General features: G+C 36.3%; 1 protein-coding gene across 1 annotated transcript in view; it reads right to left on the reverse strand.

Moving 5' to 3' along the window:
* Positions 1 to 22,017, reverse strand: part of EYS (eyes shut homolog) — a 643,894-nt gene that overhangs the window by 233,613 nt on the left and 388,264 nt on the right. The window contains exon 24 of the mRNA XM_042889745.1: positions 16,466 to 16,616. Coding sequence (XP_042745679.1) covers positions 16,466 to 16,616 — 151 coding nt within the window. The remainder of the gene's footprint in view (positions 1 to 16,465; positions 16,617 to 22,017) is intronic.

A 22,017-nucleotide genomic window follows, 5' to 3' on the forward strand; every position in this document is an offset into this window, starting at 1 on the left:
GTCTTCTAAGGTCTCATTCAAGACAGATTCTGTAATTTCAGGTATTTCGAACAAGAGCTCTTCCTGCTGAACAAAGCTAAAATAGTTCACTGGTGAAATCTGAGAGACATCTGTTTCTTTTAGAAGTCAGTTCCTTAACATCTCTTTTTTCTGTGAGACACATCTCTGATGCAGCCACGGAAATAAAAAAAAATAAAAAAATAATAAAAAAAAAGGACAGCAGAATATATACATAGATATACTCAGTATTCCTGGGGATTAAGCAGTTGTAGTTTATTCTTTTTACAGATAACGTTATGTAGGAAACAGTCACCAAATTGGTCACACATGGCCTTGCTGATGGAAAAAAAAATATAAATCTTGCATGGTTTAACATAGAAGAAAATTTCCATTACACTATGGTTGCCCTTATTCTTTGAATGCTGATCAAACAGCACAGTGGATAAGAGGTGGAGGCAGGCTGAGCATGGAAACCTTCAGAACTCAAGGATAACATATTGCAAGGCATGCTGGCCTCACTGACACACTATGATAACAAAAAAAAAAAAAAAGTGAAGAAGAGTACTGACTTGCAGCTGCAGAATGGAAAACAATAAAGTGAATTACCACAGACAGCGGCAAAAAGGCAGGGTTTAGGTGTATGCTTTGACCCCTAGTATCTGTATCAACACTCTGTAGTGCTTAGGAGCTTTTTGTCACCAGTAAACTTGCTGAAGGTTCTCTCTCTTCTATCATCCAACTCTTAATAGGATGGGACCCACTGTTGATACCTAAGTACACCTCTAGTTACTTGCTTCCAACTAGACCTTATGCCACTGACTACAAACCCTGAAGACCTGTTCAATCAGCCAGTTTGTAATCCACCTGTACTTTGTCAGTTTGTCTATGATGATGCCATGGGAAACACTGTCAAAGGCTTTGTTAAAATTGAGCTAAACAGGCACTGCTCTTCTTCTGTCCACCATGCCAGTCATCTAATTGGAGAAAACTGTAAGGTTGGTCTTCTCCTTTTCTGAATACTCCCAGTCACCTTGTTTTCCTCCATGTGTGGAGGAAATGCCTTCCAGGAGGATTTTTTTCCATCACCATACCAGAGACTGATATGAGACTTGTCCACTAGTGATGCCTGTTTTCTTCCAGTCTTCAAGAATCACTGCAAATTGTTATGACCTTTCCAAGATAATTAACAGAGACCTTGCAATAACACACAACTTCCTCAGAACTTGCAGGCACAGTTCATCAGACCCCATGGATTTATGCATGTTCAATTTGTTTGAATGCTCCTTTACTTTGTCCTCTTCCATCAATGGTTAGTCCTCCATGCTCCCTTTTCCCTCTGGTCACAGGGGCCTAGGATTCCTGAAGGCCAGTTTTACAGTTTTACTGATGTAAAGGCAATATTGAGGACTTCAATCATCTCCATGCCATTTGTCACCAAGTCCTCTACCTCACTGATCACTGGGCCCACGTTTGCCTAATAGACAAACAGGTGAACACCTGCAGTGGACTTGTTTTGCCAGTTAAGACTTGAAACACTGGGATTAGTACAAGGAAATATAATGTGGCTTAGGAAATGGAGTACAAACCACATAACTGACATGAAACTGAAAGAGTCACAGTTTCCTATAATCCAAAAAGCAAAGACCTCTAAATGTCAGAGTTATAAATATGAATTACAGTGTGAAATGGTTGCAGATACGTTTTACATGTTGACTCAGAAAAGAAATTTGAATAGGTACTCCATAAGCACTGCAACAGAAAAAGCTTGTGATATCACACAGAAATACAAACCATGTACTTTATTTCCACTGCCTTTGCAAATCAAATGGTACCATACTATCTTCCTCTTAATTTATCTTTTATTTAAATTGATTCCCTGAACCATTATTTCCCACTGTAGTAAATATTACAGAAAAAAAAAAAAAGTTTCTTCCTAACTAAATAGAAATTTGAATTCAAATATCTTATTAAATTTCCCAAATACAGAGTTTGTTTACAGTCTCTTTCCTGTATGGCTTTTTTTCAAATTGATCCCAAGAGAACAAGACAGGAAGTTTTACTGCTGCCTTTGTATCAGTCTTTTAATTTACTGAGAACACTATCTGGTTAGCTTTGTGCAGTTAGAAAACACAAATCAGTGTTCAGGCACTGTAAGTATGAAACAATTACAATCCTTTGAGAAAAATACTTTCATAATGCCAAATTATGAGGGGATTGCAGAGAGACAGTGGCAATCATCATCATTCAGGTTCAGCAGGAGACTCTTGCCACACTCCTTTTATTTCAGACGCAGAGGCTTCAGGAGTTTGATTTCCCCATGCACAAACAGAGAGGTATGTTTCTTTCTTTTTTCTTTTTTTCTTCAGCATAAAAGAGCTTCCAGAGATCTTAGTTAAATCCATTCATATTAAGATTCTCATGCAAGTATGGAACAGGAATAATCTATTTGGCCCAGTATCCTGATTCTGCCCTCATTTCTGGAGTGCAAACCTACTGTTTTTAATATTCTAATTCAAGATGGCTGAAATCAGTTAAGGCCTTCTCCACAGATGGCCTCGGGCTGTGTAGTTCTTAAAGTTCCTTGTCTTCTTTTCTGCAAGAATACAGAGTAACCACAATATAACTGGCATGTGTGTTTTTTTAGCTTTGTAATAAGTACAATTAATTTGGCATCTACTATTATCTAATTAAGATTAAATTGCATTTTTAATCTTGCTTATATTAATCAGTTTTAAACTTTGTTTTACTGTGTATATTATATATGTAGAATGCTATTTATTTGTGTGTGGGGCTTTTTTTCCCCAGTATTATTGTCGGTATTAATGAGATTTTGCACTTATGTCTGGAAATCACAGCCATGTGAAAATTATCAATTTAGATAACAACCTTAAGCATCTCCTTTAATATGATTCAAAGAGAACTGAGAAAAAGTCTCACCAGAAATAATTTCTGGTTCTTAATTAAGGGTTGGTGTTATTTTTGGTTTCTGGTTAGAATTTTGCTATGTCTATTTTTATTGGACTTTACAGAAATTATTAGTAATATATTAATATCAATTGTTAACACATTGGTATTATTATCAATAGATCATATTGTCACTATGTAGGTCACTCTGAAAGAAATGCCTCCTACTTTATTTCCATGGAAACAAAGACAGCTACAAAGAGCACAATAAGATAGAAAGAGCACTATTTTGATAGATTATCAGCTACAAAACACCTTTTTCAACAATTCAGCACGAAAAGAGAGAGACCATCCTGACAGATCTAATCAGGTTTGAGCAGTTGGTCCAGAGAACCTCATCAGATACAACAAATCCAAATTCAAGGTCTTATACAACCCCCCAGTCATTATAAGCAGGGGATGTAAAGATTGAGCACAGCCTTGCCAAAAAGAACCTGGGGGTTCTGGTGGATGACACGTTGGACACGAGCCAGTGACATACACTCACAGCCCAGAAAGACTACTGTATTCTGGGTTGCATCAAAAGATGCATGATCAGCAGGTCAAGAAAGGTAATCCTGCCCCTCTGCTCTGTGCTGGTGAGGCTCAACTGGATTACTGCATCCAGATGTGGAGTCCTCAGTACAGGAGAGACATGGATCTGTCAGAGCAAATCCAGAGGAGAGTCACAAAGACCCCATCAAAGGGATGGAACAGCTCTTCTATGAGGACAGGCTGAAACAGCTGGGGCAATTCATCCTGGAGAAGAAAAGGCTTCAGTATTCAGATAGTGGCCTTTCAGTATCTAAAGTGGGACTAGAAGAAAGAAGGGGACAGACACTTTAGTGGGGTCTGTGGTAATAGGACAATGGAAAATAAATGTTTTCAAATTAAAAAAAAAAAAGAAAAAAAAAAGAAAAAAAAGAAGATTTAGATAGGATGTAAGAAAAAAGTTGTTCTTTGTTTTTTGTTTTTTTCACAACAGTGTTAGTAAAGTACTGGAACAGGTTGCCCAGAGAGGTGGCAGATGCCCCATGCCCGGAGACATTCTGGGTCAGGCTGGATAGGGCTCTGAGCAACCTGTTCTAGCTGTAGATGTCTCTGTTCATTGCATGGGACTTGGAAGAGATATCCTGTAGAGGTCACTTCCAACTCAAATGAATCTGATTCCATGATTAGCTATGCATTTTTGCCAGCAATGAGTAAGCGCTTGCATACCGCACTAATAAAAATGTGCATGGCCATCTGGAATATGGCTTGTCTTTCACACTGCTGTCGCCACTTCTGACACACACCACTCACTGCCTCACTGTCCTCACATCCACTGTTCTCCATAAACATTCAGTAACCATCAATGAACGTCAGTGGATGCAATTTTTTTTGTGCATAAGTGAATTCAGTTCCACACTTTGGCTTCATACACACTTCCATGTCAGACGTCATTTTGTCAAACTGCCCCTCTGCTGCCATCTGTCACACAGCAACAAAATGTAATGCAATATTGGTGGGAAGGTTCAACCTCTACTTCCATACCACCACCATTCATCTCTGATGTTGCGGAACAACATAATAAAACAGGAGGCTACTTATGTGCAGGCCTCCTAATATTACTCTTTACATGATCCAATGTTCAATACACACATATATACAAACAGATATATACTCTAACTTCTTTAAAACAACTTCAGTGAAGGAAAGAAGCTGTAAAAGGATTACAGAATACAGATGAAGAAAAAGCAGAAAAAAAGATGACTGTTTCTAATATGCATGTTCACAATCAATAAAAAGCCTGATATTATAAATGTCAAAAATACTTCTCTGCTATCTTTCTAATAAAACTAAAAAATGCAATCTGCAACTTAATATGAATTTTTGAATTTGTAGTTATCGAGAAGCATTAGAAAGCATACTAGTAACTGGATAAAATGAATTGAGAAGTCTTTCACTCTGCAATCTCAATACTATCAATTTAGATTATATTAGACATAACAGAAAGATTTATTGCATATTTTGATAAATACATTTTAAGTTCAGATTTTGGTATAACTGGCAGAATCCAGAATTTCTGCTGTCTCTCTGAGTTGGGATTATTTTTTGGCTTTTCAGAATGCCAGAACACTAACAGTGACCTTCAGCAAAATTTGTACTTGTTTCAAGTAGATAAAAGAATAATAATTTATTCAAAGAACTTACATGAGAATACTCATTTATAAGGATAAGAATTAAGAAACAATAATATGATTAATATGCATAGTGGTTAAATTAATCTAATTTTTAAAAAAGCAACAACAAACACCAACAACAATAGAAGGTGGCTCTATTTACCACAATGCCCTCTGCACACAATTACAGAATCACCAAGGCTGGAAAAGACCTACAGCATGATCTAGATTAAAACTATTTTCCTTAAGCTGATATCACAGATGCTGCAATGTCCAAGATCATCATCTGCAGACACTTGGAACACAGACCAACTCGAATGGAAGAACACAAACAACTAATACAGTCTTATAGGAACAGTTTATATTTTCCGTGATGATATCATATTTCTGTATTGCTTAGCCTTGAAGATCTAAAAATATCATATCTTTGGATGCCAAGTGCCATCAGCATATTACTCACAAAGAATCCCAACAGGGAAGCACTGCGTGCATCCAAAACTGACAAAGAAATATCTCATATCTCATACATTCATTTTTGAATCAATGGGATCAAGCAAGACAGTATATTACCACTATATAATAACCATAATTACAGTATCAAATTAGATTAGAAAGTCAGTTTTAATATAATTCTATTTCATTTCTCTTCTTATCTGGAAAATCTGTCTTTAAAAAATCAAAAATTCATGTTCAAAATAAACAAATAATACCACTGAATTAGATAAATATGCTACAAAGAACATAGTACAAACAATTTATTTGCTCTTCAATACAACTCCTCCATGATCCAACTACTAAGCTATTATTTCTTTTGAAAAGACAAGTAATTGCCTTTGGAAAAATACCTAAGTTCTAAAGAGACGTACTCAAACAACAAAAATATGATAACCATTTAATGGTAGAAAAATAAATACTGGAATATCATGATGCCAGAGCAAAAATCCTTTAAAATGTGGGCTGCATTAGAACCAATACAGTATAAATAAGGCAGTCAAGTAAATATATCTACAAGTCAGTAGTGCAGATCCTTCTGCACAGAAATTTCATGCAGAAATAAAAGCACAAAATTAAATCTATATAATATAGCAACTAACCCAGATGATGATAGAACTTGTTAAATACTGAAAGAGTTTAGAAAGGCTAAGGCAGAGAACACAGAAATAACAGCAGACTTTAATTACTCCCAGGCACTCTGATTACAAATCATGACAAGATATGATTCAGGGAGCACAGTTTTAGATGTTGTAAATAATGGCTTCTTGGAAACATTAGAGAAACTACAAGAAAATAAATAATTCTTGATTTTGTATTGAGCCTGGACTGCATAGGATCTGCTACAGTACATAACCTTCAAAATACCTTGGAAAAACAATCAACATTTCAATACTGACTATAAAGTAACCGGTGTTCTGGGAGAAAAACACACTTAAAAAAACCACCAAAAATAGTTTAACTGTAATAGAGAGATGTTATCTAGGATAAAAATAACAGGAACAGCTAAGGAATAGAATGCTTGCAGATCAGAGCAAAACAGGTGCATAGAGTTCAGATAACTCTATACACTCTTGTCAGTAAACAAACAAATAAATAAATAAAGCATCAGTTGAAAACAAGGAGTTTGAGTGATAAAACAGAATGATTAAAAGGACTATGAGAGATCTCATATGCCAAAAGAACAGTGGATGATATAAGGCCTTGCAAGTCAAATAAAAAACTACATCTTTTCAGAAAGATGCTAGAATACAACTCACATTAGGCAAAAACAAAACAAAACAAAACAAAAAAAAAAAACAAAACAAACAAACAAACAAAAAAAAACACCAGTGCACATAAAAACTTTCAGCAGTGTTAAAAATAGGAAGCCCAGAATTTTTCAAAGGTGGTACATAACTACTCACTTAAATGATGGGATTTATTATCAAAATGCCGGAAGGCTGCAAAATACAATACCAGTAAGTTAACATGAACAGTGAAAGGACAAAAAAGATTGAAACTAAGAGCTATCAAGACTACGTTTCAATGGGGGCAATTTCCTAAGAGTAATAATAAAGAATGTAAGTAGCAAAATCTGGGAATAAAATGGCATAAAGAATCTCTATAATTCTGTAAAAGGAAGTTGTGCTTTCCAGTCATTAGAATGCCTTGAACACGTGAAAGGTCACATAACAGAAGGCCATTTGATCAACGTGGCTAATTTGATTTTCAAAAATATTATGACATGGTTACCCACCAAAAGTTTTTAAAGAAAATTAACAGTCATGAGAAATAAAAAAAAGGCCTTTTGGACTAATAAGCAGGCTAAAAGACAGGAAACAAAAATTACAAACAGATCAGTTTACACACTGTACAGTTACCACAAATACCACCAAATGAATTCAGTGCTGCTAAACAAATTATCTGTGAATGTAGGAAGTATAGAGGTAAACAAGTTTGGTGATCACAACAAAACAGAACAGTCAAAAGAGCAGATCCCTGCATAGGATTACAAAATGATCTCTTTGTTGGAGAGACAGACTACTGATTTTCAGGGATATAAGTAATTGTATGAAAACACAGAATGCAAATCATGTCTTCTCAACCTAAAGACAAGATGACCAGGGGTGAATGTGACAGCAGTCAATAAAACAATGAATGACGTGTAAAAGATGAATATTTTATAATGTGACAAGTATTCACTTAGTCTCTCCTTGTGTATTTATATTCAAGCACAGAAATACATAAAATAGCTTCCAGAAGCTTTTAATTAGCATAAGCATTTGGGTGGTGCAAAGACAGATCCACAGCATACCTTAAGCAGGACTTTGGAATTAAAATCTTCATCAGGATGTAAGGCTGTCGCATCAGGATACAAGGAGAAATCAGACAACCTTTAGGTTGCAGCATGCATTTACAACCAGCAAATACACTGAAAAAAGCCTTTCGGAATACTGTAATCTCAAATATGACAACAGAGCTGATTTAGAAGAAATAATAACATGAAAAATCAAAAGGGTGTGGTATTATTACAAGGACACATATTTAATATATTTTTTGGAAAAACTCATGGACTGAAATTGATGAGGAGCAGCTCACGTATCAGTGGTTCACCACTGACAACCTAAGGAGATATTGTAGAGGGGCTGATGCTGTTTGCTCTTTCTGTATCACACAGCTGAACTTCAAACTCAAGGTGCAGTGAGATGCAGGTGCAGAATCACTACAAGCTGTGCACTCACATTCCACTATACCTTGAGTGAAGATTAATGCCAGGCAATTAGCTCCCACACGGCATATTCTGAGCTCCAGCTTAAACACACGGGGCAGATGATGCTTTAAATTATAAACAAAGTAAGAAATAACATTCGAACAACTGCCAAACATATTTCTGATCTAAGAAAAAAGAAAGAAAAAATGAAGAAAAAAGGAAAAAAACACAATCAACCAACTAGTGAACCCAAACCACTATAACCAGTGCACAGGTCTCATTATATTCACTGATTAAAAAATTGAAAAGCTCAAAAAAAATGGAAAGGGTCATTTTTAAACAGAGGGGACTGTATGAACAAATTGTTCAATCTGACTGGTCATCAGTATGTAAAAATCTCGCCAAAATAAAATGCTTTTATAAGTCATATGATTCTTAAGTATGAAAATTTCAGATGTGCTGTACACCAATAGAAAATTTCTGGAGATTTGAGATATGGTCCCTGCAATATTTCAATCAAGCCACTCGTGTTTGTACCGCTATTACACACAGCTGCATAAGGCCATGGTCCAGTATGTGCTGGTAATCTCATGGAAGATGGATGCCCTTTATTGTTGGCTTCTCCAGAAATCTTCTCAAGCTGAATGCTGCAGCCCAGCAGTCATCAACGAGGTCAAAACCACTAACAGCATCTTTACTTCACTCACAGCCAATGACTACTGTAGCAGGTTACTAAAGTACCATAAAAATATAACATTATAAACTCTTCCGTAACAGTTAACGTCAGAGCCCTGTTCTGTAGCTTTATCAGATAAGGTGAATGCCAGATAATCAAACCTGAATACCATGCACAGACTGTACTAAATTCTCCCACTGCTTTGCAATACTCTGGCAAGGGAAATGGGTCATAAACTACGTCTAACTAGGCAGTTACAGAGGGTTTGCTGTTGTTTCGGTCTGCGGAAGCACAGCAGCTGTAATATACAACAAACTGTCTTCAGATCATTCCAAATTGTAGGCCTGATTCTGTGTTTTGTAACACCTGCTTCACAATGTCTCTGTCTTCACTGAATGACATTGAACTCAGTGGATGAATAAAACAGTTGCAACAGAAAAGAGATAATGCTACACATTCCAGCAAATATTAGTGAAATGTCTTGATTATTTATATATATCTATTTATAATAATCTATACTATTTATATCTACCTAAAAATATTCTGAAACTAGATAAGTAGTTTTATATCAAAACATAATTGTATTATAATTTATACACCATTTCATGTAAATGCAGAACTGCAAATTTTCTACCTATGTCTTTAAAACACAGAATCATAGAATGGCTTGGGTTGGAAGGGACCTCAAGGATCATCAAGCTCCAAACCCCCTGCCACAGGCAGGGCCACCCATATCTAATACTAGACCAGGCTGCCCAGGGCCCCATCCAACCTGGCCTTGAACATCTCCAGGGCATCCACAGCATCTCAGGGCAGCCTGTTACAGCACCTCACTACTCTCTTGGTAAAGAACGTGCCTCCTCCTCTCAAGGACATCCAGGTATGCACCAGTGGTCTAATCAAGAGAATCTGAATGTAGAATCATCTCTATTTCGTCTTAGTTACAACACTAAAACACTATGATCCTGAGCATATCACTCAATTATCTGCTGCATTTCCCAGATGGTAATATGGAGATACCAGTGCTTGTATGTATTTGTGCGTACTTTCTACATAATCTTTTATCTTAATTTTATTTAGAAAATTATTCTCCTGGTACAGAAGCTTCCCTTTCTTCTGAAACTTCTCCGTTTGAATATTTGCAAAGTTTAATTAAGGAGATTTGTTTGTGTTGAAAAGGAATATGAACATGTAATGACATTTCTCATTCCCAATACTAAAATACTATTAAGTCTAGAAATATAAATCACTGTAGCAATTATAGCAGCAGAAATAACACTATTACTGCAATCAACTATTGCTGGAGGTATTTGAAAACAATCTGTAATTTCCTGTCAAGTGTACCAATCTTATCTTTTCTGCAGAACAATAAGGTACTGTAAACAATTAATGATACTAAAGCTAGCATGAAATTAATTTTTCTGAAACATGTCTTGGGAGTTCAAAATAAATTTTTTTAAAAATTTCTGATTTCTGATTTCTCCTGTAAGTTGGCTTATATTCTTCCATTATTGATTTTTATGTATTAGAAAACAAATATTATAAACAGCTTTCAAGAACAGGGATGAAGCTATTTACCGTTTAGTCGATTTATCTGTTTGCCTATTTGTTGTATGTGGCAAGTCTGAAATACACCCTTCATATTCGTTAAGTGAGAAATGGGATATAACTTTAAAATAAGTAATAAAGAAAACTGTCAAAGAATTGGAGGATTATTTTTGCTAACCAGAGACTGCAGGCCAAGATCTATGTCAGCCAGCGATTTGTAACACAGCTGTTTAGCTTTTCTTCTGATCATATTCATTTAACTACCCTCTCTCATACGAACCTACTAGACTTTTCAAAGGAAAGTTTACAGAGAATAATAAAAAAATTTATTTCTTTGTATGAAACAGTTTACTGCGTGTGAACTTGAATTAATTCATCCAAGATGTTTCAATGTATATACTTGTTACCTAGCTTTTCACCCATATCTTCAGATCCCCAACCTTTGATTCTCATTGAGCCAGGTTTTTATTTTTATTTTTTTTTAATATGCTTGTTCTTTGGAAACATGCAATTGTTTTCTTCAGAATAGCTGGTATAATGTTATATTACTGGTTCTAGGAGAAAACGATGCTGATAACACAGCAATGTTTATAGCTGCTATTAAGTAGAGTTGTACAGAGCCAGGGCCATTTCCAGTGAAGGGCCCAAGGACCCTGGGAGGGATCAGGATTAGGATAGCTGACTTAAACTGCACAAAGGGATATTCCATACCATAAGACATCATGTGGAAGGAGCTTTGAAGGGGGCGGGAGCTCATCAGGCTCGTTTCAGCTGCTCAGGGGCCAGCTTAACATCAGCTAGGGGGTGGTGAGCAATTGCTTGTGGATTAATTGTTATATATATATATCCACATGTGAGAATGTATATAACAAGTTATCTATCTATCTATCCATGTCACAACTATTATACTTTTCTCTATTTTAGTAAATAGTTTTATCTCAACCCATGAGTTCTACAATTTTTTCCCCTCAATTCTCTCCCCCATCCCACTGGGAAGACAGGGAATGAGCAAACAACTGCATTGTGCTCAGCTACCTGCTGGGTTAAACCATAGAAGTAACATACAATCAGAGAACTATACCTGCATTTCAGTTGCAGGTGCCTCTGTGTGAGGCAAGGCCAGGTCTGCCCCATGCTGCACACAGCAGGTTCCATTGGGCTCCAGAAGCCCCAGCTGGGCCCTGCAGTCAAGATGGAGGCACCTCTGTGGACTGCGTTTGAGAAAGGGCCAAAATGCTGTACAGCAGTTCTGAGAGAGGAGGGTGGAAAAAGTCTGAGAAACAGCCCTGAAGAAATCAATCACAGAAGTTTCAACGGAATGGGTGCCCCAAACAGCAGAGCAGGAGCACATGAAGCACCCTGCACTGCAGCAGGCGTCTGTCCTGACAGGAAATGTAGACTGCAGAGCATTTCATCAGGGCTGGGGAAAAGGGCAAACAGGAAGGAGCAGCAGGAAGGAGCTGTTACAGCCTGACCAGAGCCCCCATTCCTCATCCCCTTGGGGTGGGGAGAGTTGCAGGCATCAGAAAAAAAGCTGAGCCCAGGGAAGAAGCTAAGGAATAGCCACTGCTTCCCCTTTGCCCACAGAGCCTTCCAACATGGAGGATAACCATATTGGTCAGGCACAGTTTTCTCTTGGTAAATCCTTGGTTGTTCCCAAGGACCTTTCTGTCCTTCATTTATTTCTATAATTGTCTCAGGAGCTATGTTGTTGGCTTGACCAGCTCATTGTTACCCAAATCTTCCCGGTGCTTTTAAAGATGAACACAACATGGTATTTGTCTTTTTCCAGTGACCAGGGACTTCATCTGATTGCTATAGTTCTTTCAGAGATGATAGAGAATGGTCTTGCACAAGCCAGTGTCATAGGCTTGTAAGCATGGATCCATACTGCTTTCTGCATCCTAAGTGCTACCTAAGTGCTCCATAACTCTGTCTTGCTCTACTGCTGGCAGTGTTTCTCCCACCAACCATGACTACAAGGCTGTTGGTAATGTGGGAGGTCGGAGAGCTCCTGATTAATGAAAAAATCTACTGAGTGTAATAACACTGCTTTCCTGCCACAAATGTTCTTTTAAAACATACTGCTGCCTTGAGAGTAATATATTTGTTCTCTGCACTGTTATAATCTCTGCATTCCCAAACCACGGCAGCAGTCAGGGAAATCAGTTGTATATGGTTAGAAACAAAATTCAATCTTTTGTTGATAGCGTGCAAAGACTTCTATTACCCTCAGCAGTGGAAACATGCATAGTTGGTGCTAATCCAGATTTCTAGCCTAGAAGTATTATCTCTTTGTTTACTGATATTTCTATTCAAAATAGCATATCTTAAGCAGAATACCAATCAGGTTCAGAACAGTCTCAAGACCTCTGTGAGAACACAGAAAAACAGTAACTTCTCAATAATTCTTGAAAGGCCCTATGATTTCCCATCCAAATTTTCCAACAAATTCACCCTTAAAAAAAGAATCAAAGGGTATCCCTTCAATAGTATGAAAGAACACAAGAGAAAGCAGTCAAGGTAAGAGAAGGAATTTCCCCTCATTTTTGGAAACGAAATCTTCAACTTTTTAAGACTGAAAGGCGTGGAGTAATTTTTGCACCTTACCTTATATGTGGAGGGCACTCAGACTCAGCAATACAAAATAATAAATGTGCCAACCAATTAATAAATAAGTAAACAAATAAATAGATAAATAAACGAAAAAGTGCACAGACATTCAAGAGATAGTTAGGAAATCACAATATAGGAAATTCTCAGAGGACACAATATTTTACCCTGTGGGCTGCAGAAATCATATCAAATTTCACTCAAAAAGAAAGTAAGAGAAGTCTCACATGGAAGTCAATATTACACTAATATGGACAAATACCCTGTAAACAGTTTTGGCAATTGCAGATAGAAATTCCTGTTAGACAGGAACTGGCATCAATTAAAATGATCAGCTGAAGTGTAAGATCTGAAGTTACTGTTCTCCACAACTTAGACAATATTGGACAGTAGAGAGCCAACAGCAGAGTGAACTACTCCAGTGAGAGATTGAGCTCATCTGAAACAAGACAACGTATAATTAGGCAGATACCACAGATATCACAAGTGTCATTATGAGACTTGACTCAAAGGGCAGTCGGAGCATTTGCCAGGAAGAGCTGAATCACAGCTGGAGCAGAAACCTCCCTTGAAGCAAACTACAGGATCAAGGTCAAAATCAGGCCTTTTCTATTTTGGGGATGATGAAGGTTTTACAACGAAACTGCCTGTGTCAAATCTGATGAGAAAGAAACTCCCTGAAGTGGTTTTCTATTGCTAGGAATGAGCAGTCAAAATAAAGAGAATTTGGGCAGACTGTTCTCAATTGTATGACAAAAACTACAAGTACAGTCCTTATAGACTGTGTGCGACTTACAGCCAACACACCATGATAAGAAAGCCAAGAAAAAATAACCTTAACCGAAACTACAAAAAAGTAAACATTAGAAAAAATGAAACAGTAAGAAAATATAAAATTGAACACAGAAATCACAGAGGAACAAGGAAAATAAAAGAAAATAAATTGCATAGGTAATCAGAAGCAACAAGAAATGAACTGCAAAAAAGCTTCAGGAAGAACCAGAGAGGCAACTGACAGCCTAAGATACATTTTTACCTTTGGGAAATTTATATGAATAAATACTTTCCAAGTACTAACTGAGGTAAAGTATCAATGGCTTGAGCACTTACACACTGCACAATGCTGTTATTACCTCTTCTGAATAAAAAAAATTAGACCATAACATTTCACCTATTAACCCTGCATTAAAAGTAGAATAATCTATTGAACTATCATATACTTAAAGAAAGGAAGCTCATCTTGATATGAGTCTGAGATATGTCCAAGCAATATATTTTAGCAATAAATTACCTGTAAGCCACTGTATTTTACTGCTATTTTAACTTGCATAAGCTTTTGTTTTGTTTTAATTGAAATTGGCTGATAAGGAGCTATTTACTGTCTCAAACTTTTCACACACACAGAATTAAAAATAACCCTCAAATAAATTGCTTCTTTACTTTCTTTTAAATACATTCCAGAGACTGAAATTCTAAGTTTTCACTGTTGTTTCTTTGGAAGATCCTTCAAAATATTAATCTTAGCCAAAATTATACAACTTTGAAAATATGTTTTGGAATTTTTGTTAGTTTAGAACATTTATTGAGGGTGCATGCCTCTAAGTTAATTTTATACACAGCTAATACAAAAAAAAAATTCCATATATTAAAAAATATTCCATATATTATAATACAAATGGTTAGTTGATTACGAATGTTTGAATTAAGGAAAAATCTTATACAATTGTAAATGTTGTTCTCTTAATGCTAATATAAGGTATTTAGAAGTACACTTTTGGATGAGTACTTTACAACTCACAAGAACATGTTAGATTTCAACAACACTGTCACTTCATTGGTTACTATATAATTCACTAAAAGCAAAAGCAATCTAAACACATTACAAAAACAGCATGAAAAATCGCATCCGTGCTTGAAATTACTGTATTCACCTCATTACAAGATAACCTACTTTTACCAAAGAACTGAAGAGATAAAAAGGTTAAAACAATTGTCACACGGTGAAGCCTACCCAAAGTATGGTTCAGAAAAATGAATTATTGACTACATATACTCAGCTCTACATGATCCAGCTATGCACTGGGAAAACAAAAACACAGATTAACTTTGTTACAGTCATCAGGTGATGACTATCCAAAATCACTGCTTGGATAAATGAGACCCAGACTATGCTGAACCAGCACTGTTTTGTGTATTCTAGATTGCACAGAAAACAAAGACTCGCAGAAGAAATTTGTTAGGCGTTGGTGAACAACTTTACATTCTTGTAATACAGCTGGGAGATAAAACTAGGAGGTGAAATAATCCAGGTAACTAACCATGACTTGCTTTATACAATGAGAAAGTTGGGGCTTGTCCTGGGGCTCTATGGTTAGAGAGGCCTCTGGTACCTTATGCCAACAATTTAATTATAACAATTATTAACAATTTAATTATAAAAATCAAGCACAGTGGTCCCTTGGTACAGAGGCATACTCCATATTGAGACACCTGACAAGATGTAGCTGGCTGAGCTGTCTGGGAACTGCTCTGTACAGGAGCTATGCTGCCAGGCACTGGAATGGGTGTTTTGTTCCAGTTTCAACTTAATTGGAGGGCCTGGGGCCTTGGTTTGTGTGAGTGTGAAGAGTGTGAGTGCTATAGAACTAAAATTCATGTCTACATTCATTCTGCCCAGATTAATAGTCACTCACTAATGTCCATTATAGTGACTACCCTACTTGAAATTCCTCTGTAACAATAATTCAGTAGTAATCCACTTCAGTATGTCCCTCAGTATGTCTCTGTATGTATTCTCATCACCATTTCCACAGCTATTTCTCCTCCACTTCTGTTCTAGTCTCACTGCATATTACATCACATGCTCACATACACCCAACTCGTACTACAAATGTCCCCACAATCTCCAGTTCCTGTACTTGTCAGTCTTGAATGCTGTTCCACAAGTTAGTGCTCTCTATTCATTTACAGACACACCTTTCCATGCAGGTGAAGGACAAAAGCAGAGGTCCTTTCTCTTTGGATAGAAAATTCAGTGCTGTTAGGCTTCCCACATAAAATGCAGCTAACAGGTACCTCCAAATTTGCTCATATTTGTTCCCTAACTGTCTACCTAAGGCAAATAGGATTGCAGCTTGAGTCATAATGCCATTTCTGTTCAATTCACTTGCTGAAGATCAAGACACCAGCAAAACTCAAGGCATGCCTTAGACATAATCTCCAAAAGAGTGTAAGCAATTCTTTTTTTTTGTATGATTTGTATCTCTCCATTTATATTGTTTTCACATGCCACTGCTGAAACATCAAACATCTTAAAATAAATAATGGTAAAAAAAATACCTGCTTTATTGCAGAAGAATAAGGCAAGCCACCAACAAATATGGATCCTGTTTCAAGCCCGTATGAATTGGACGAGAAATTGCTAGGCATTCTTGTCTTTGCAGATATCTCCAGGATCAACATTTCTGCTTCACATGGCACCATGCTTTGCCTGCACAAATTTAAAAACAGGGACATTTTACCAATATATATAGTTTGCATTACTGTTTATCTGACAAATTAATTAGGCTGTCTTGAGGTTTTGGCTGAGATATATTACCTTCATACAGGCTTATATAATGCTGTATTTGGATTTTTGATGAAAATAGCTGTGATAATTCAGCTTTTAGCTGTAACAGAGCAGTGCTTACAAAGATTGAAAGAAATTTCAGCCTTTTTCTGCTGTCATATCAGGGAGGAGCTAGAGGCAACCAAGGAGCTGGGATAGAACAGCACCAGGACAGGTGATCTAGACTGACCAAAGGGATGTTCCATAAAAATAGCATCACACTCAGCTAAAAACAAACCAACAAACAACAGCAAAAACTGGGGGAAAGAAAAAAGAAGGGAAGTACATTTATAATGATGGTATTTATCTTCCCAATAAACCATTACACTTGCTGAGCCCTGCTTTCCTGGGAGTGGCTGAGCACCTGCCTGCTAACAGACAAGCAGTGAATGAATTCCTTGTTTTGCTTTACTTGTGTACACAGCTTTTGCTTTGCCTAGCAAGTTGTTTTCATATCAGCCTACAAGTTCTTGCACTTTTACCTTCCCAATTTTCTATTCCATCTCACCTGGGGAGAGTGAGTGGGTAGCAATGTGGTACTGAGCTGCTTGCTGGGGTTAAGTGCCAACAGGCTGTTACTGAAATCGACGAGGAAAGAAAATCAAACAAATAGCTGTTCTGGTATTAAAGACTATAAACATAAAATAAGCTGTTTAACAAGCTGTAAGCTGATGTGTCTTTGGAGTTTGAACTTCCATTAAAATGAAAACATACAGTAAATCTAAGCAGTTTAATTGCTAAAAAAGCCGAAGTACATAGTAGCTGAATAAAACAAAAGCTAGACAATATTTCACAATATAAATAAGAATTTTTCATTTCACAGAAAGACATCTAATGAACTGAATTATTGTAGATATCCTGTATTTCACCATACCAAAAAAGATAATTCAGAAAAGCAATTTATAATAAACTGCATTTTACAGAGAACAGACTTACTGTAATCTGTAATACATGTTTTCAAAAGCATCATTTCGAAGACTGAGAACAAAAACAAGAGCCTCCAAGGAGGGAATTTCTTCCAGCCTATCCTCTCATTAAACAAGACAGTTCAGGTGAAGCTCCGTGTGAAAAAAATCAGATGTATATGTAAAAATAATTCAAATGCCTTTGTAGATCAGGTGCTTAAAAAAAATAACCTCTTAAAAACAGTGTTTGCCAGCCAAAGCTCTGAAAGTAAGAGTGTGTCATTTAGTTAGGACAGGATAGATAAAGTGTAAATTCAGTTTATCTTCGATAATGCCAAATCAGTTTCTGAAACTTAAACAAAAAGCATGGAGATAAATGTATTCATTATTTTCTCTCAGATGATGTGTAAAGGCCTTCCCATGTATAATCTGGCAAGGTTTCCTATCTTCTTCTATTGAGAAGATGGAGAGTTCACATTAGCAAAATTTGTTTATTTGTTATATAAGCAATTCTGTTTATTGTCTGCACAATTCTATTTTTGAGACACTTGTAGAGAAAAACGCAACTGTGGTATTAGCCTTTTAGCAGAAAGGACTGTAAATGTTGTTGCAGGCAAACAAAATAGCCTTCTATCTTACGGCAAATAACTTCAGATGAAAAGCATCAAGTTCACTTTGTTGATGAAATAAATGTAAGAGAAATAAAAAGGACTTTTAAGTCCATGGGCTAAAAATCAACCTAAGGACTCACTTGCTGAAATTAAAAATAATAATAATAATTCTCATCAGTTTTTAGAAAATTTTATGAAACTTTCTAATTAATAGCAAACCTACATGGTGAAAATGAAGAAATTTTACCCAGAACTGCAATCAAGGAGAGGAATGTATTCCTGACATGTTTTGTAGATAAGCAAATACAAAATGTTCTACAGCACCCAGTTTTCATTACTTGCTTACAATGGAATTTTGCTGATAAATGCACGTAATTTCATACATGCATTGTCAGTGGCTCTGTTTGCAGTGATCAAGCTGTTTTTCCCATGGCTTAAACCCAGTGTGACATCTTGAATAAATTCATTCTGCAGCAGAAAGCTTTGGTGTGAGTTCTAAAGAAAAAAAATCAGTGAGTTTTAAATAACTACAATTTCTTCTGGGGCATAGTATCTGTATCTATCAATAAAGGGATATTAATAGTATAATAATCCTTCTGAAATATTTTAAATTAGATATTTTAATGCACCCTAATTCAGGATTGGAATGGAAGAGGTTTAGGAGGGGAACTGACAGGAAGAAGTTATTTAATTTAATTTTTTAAACTCATTTACAGGTACGAAGAACAAAAAAGCTGATCACGTAAGCTTTTTTATTCTTTTTCTTTTTTTAATTACAGTTTTTCCTCTGCATATTCTGGGATGCTAACACTGCAATTGGTTACATGACCACGTAGGTATTTCTATTGCACAAGCATTCTATCTAAAAATATAGTTCTTTTCATAGTAGCTTTGGAGATATTTGTTAGCTTATATGATGGATTTGCAGAGGGATTTTTGTATGCAGATATAAACACACTTTGAAATTAATTTTCACTACTCTATGTCAGAAAACAAGTTAATGCAATTCATTAGTGTGTGAGCTGCCTAGCCATAAGCTTGTTAGAATGTCAGCCATGCACCTTTGATTGTGCTTGATTGAATCTAGCAAGGTCTGGCCAAATTAGAATAACAACCTAAAACCATTATTGTTGAGCATTTGCTGATGATACAATCACCGGGTCGCATATGCACTCTACCAAATTTCCATCAAGCTTTTAAAATACTTTTTCTACAATCAGCGTGTTGGGTGCTTTAAAGGTCATGTAAGAAGATAGAGCTTTTTGCATAATTATAAATATGGAAATGCACACAGCAATAATCAAGCACTTTTGCCTGGTAAGCTACCAGTAATTGAGCCTCTGTCCAATCCAGCAGTAACAGTTCACAGATTTCTCAATTGTATTTACGTAAATGCAGTGATTAAACACAGGCCTATTACTTATAACCCAAAGATAAGTTCTGTCTAAACAGTATTAAATCCATTGCCTGATGTCTCTCAGTTTGGAAGGATGGAAAGGTCAGATAATCATTTGATGACTGTTGGGAAAAAGGTACCTAAACATTACAATAGCTGCATGAAATGCAAATTCTTTTACAAAATGTCTTTACTTGCTAATATTTGCCAGTGAAGATTAAATTACGCCCCTCGGATTATCATAAAATGGTAAAAAGGTAATAAAACAAATAGAGGAAGAGGAGGAGGAAAAGGGGGATGCCCTCAAAAAATACTATTTAGCTTTTTTGATCTGTTTTTTTTTGTTTGTTTGGTTTGGGTTTTTTTTGTTTTTTTTTTTTTTTTTTTTGTTTTCCTGATAAGAAAGGTAAAGCTCTTATTTTAGAAACAAGACCGAAACTTTTACCCATCTAGCAATTTCACTTTGAATGTGATCAACAGTAAACAATTCACTAATTACTTCTGAAACACTTAGGATGCAGTCCTATTGTTCAGTCCATTAAACACAAGTAATAGTGGATCTGCAAACAGTTCTGTCAGATATGAGCTGAGAACTGCAAGAATAGAAGTTTCATTATCAAATATTCTAAAAAAAAAAACACAAAAATTTCTAAATGTTATTAAAGCCAACTGACAAAACTCAAAAACATGTTTCATTATCATTTTGTTTTAACATTATAGATTTGCTATCCTGAAAAAGAATCAGAGCAAACTCCTGTTTCCCCCCAGCTTTCCATAGGTCCCCGTCCAGCAGCCCTCCCCCATCAAACCACGGCTGGGGGTTCAAGACACCCATCTTGTCCAGCAGCTAACACTTCTCCCAGTCCACTGTGTTCAGAATCTCATGAGCTATAAATCCCAGAGAGATCGTCCTGGAAGTGGCACCTACAGTTTCCTGATACGTCCATCAATTAGCAAGTTTTGGAAGTTTGTTTCTCGTCATTGTCTCCAAGCTTGCTGTGTTAAGTCTATGTCTTGGCATATTTAGTTTCTGGCTTCTCCATTTTGCTGCAGTCTTCCAGCTGACAGTGTCCCTGACCAGTTAACCTTGCTGGAATGAACATTCCCAAGCTCTCACATACCCTCATCAATTAGGATGAGTGGTCAGGTTTGGCTCCTATCGCTGCCTTCTTTATTACTTGTAGGTCAGCTTTAGGTCCTTGTCCCTCTCTTCTTAACTCCTGTGGTATTGAAAAAGGTCCTTGACCAGATAACTTTACAGGAGCTGTCACTCTCCTTCTACATACCATTACACTCACATTACCCCCAGTAAATTTATTTAGATAGGAAGCATCAGTTACTCTCAGAATCATTACATTTTCCCTCTGCAGTGAGATGCATCATTTCAGACTCCTCACATCTATTGGCCCTGATTGTTCCCTGCTGAGGCACCAGGGTAACATGCTCTAATGTCACAGATGAAACAACGAGTCAATAACATATTTTTCTTGTTCCCTCTGACAGGAGACTTATTTCCTGGACCTGGGGCTAATTTCTTAATCTGGACTTGTAGAGTGGACTAAGTAAATAAGAAAGGACAAAAATAACTAAAGACAAAGCATCAAGTAAATTGTTTTAACAGTGACGAAGGGGGATGGGGGTTGAGGTGGGTTTGGTAGCTTGTTCTTGCCTCATATTCTAAGCAATGAACAAATACATAAACATAGTTCCCTAATTCTTATAACTTTGATTAGTTTATTTTAAAACACTTATTTATTACTAAATTAAATGTCTGCAATGTGAGCTCAGGTCCTGACACTCAATTAGCCTCATTTTTTTTTAACCAACTTATCACTTTTCCTGTAAATGCTGCCACTCCTTTAGCTGTCACCTCTGATTCAGACTGAAAAGGCTCACTGGTTAGTGTAGCTCAGGAATCACTTTTTATTTCAAATGTTGCCTATATGTTCTACAAGAAGTCTTATACAGACATGGTCTGAGGCCTGTCAGTTGGTTTCAAGTCCTGAGAATGGCTTTCAGATTATTTTATTTACCACTATAGACCTAGCTAGAAAAAAAAAGAAATCTATTTCAGTCTTTGACTATTTCTGTCTTGTATGATTTGACCTCTTTGATGGTCCTAAATTTTAACTTCTAAAAGTTTTCTTTGATGGCAAAGTTCCAAAAAGTTGTATTGTATGATTTATAACTAAGATGAAGTACGATTAAATGAGCTTTTATCTTGCAAGTTACAAAACAACAGTTTGTATCAAATTAATTGGCTGTATTAACTTGTTATTAACTGTTATTAGGAACAATTTGTTATAATTAAATCCATTGCATTCAATTAAATTGTTAGAAATGCACTTGCTCATTCTGTGTGGATCTGTATG

This window comes from Lagopus leucura, unplaced genomic scaffold, assembly GCF_019238085.1.
Source record: "Lagopus leucura isolate 7727_CA_CO unplaced genomic scaffold, USGS_WTPT01 Super-Scaffold_73, whole genome shotgun sequence".
Classification (NCBI taxonomy): domain Eukaryota; kingdom Metazoa; phylum Chordata; class Aves; order Galliformes; family Phasianidae; genus Lagopus; species Lagopus leucura.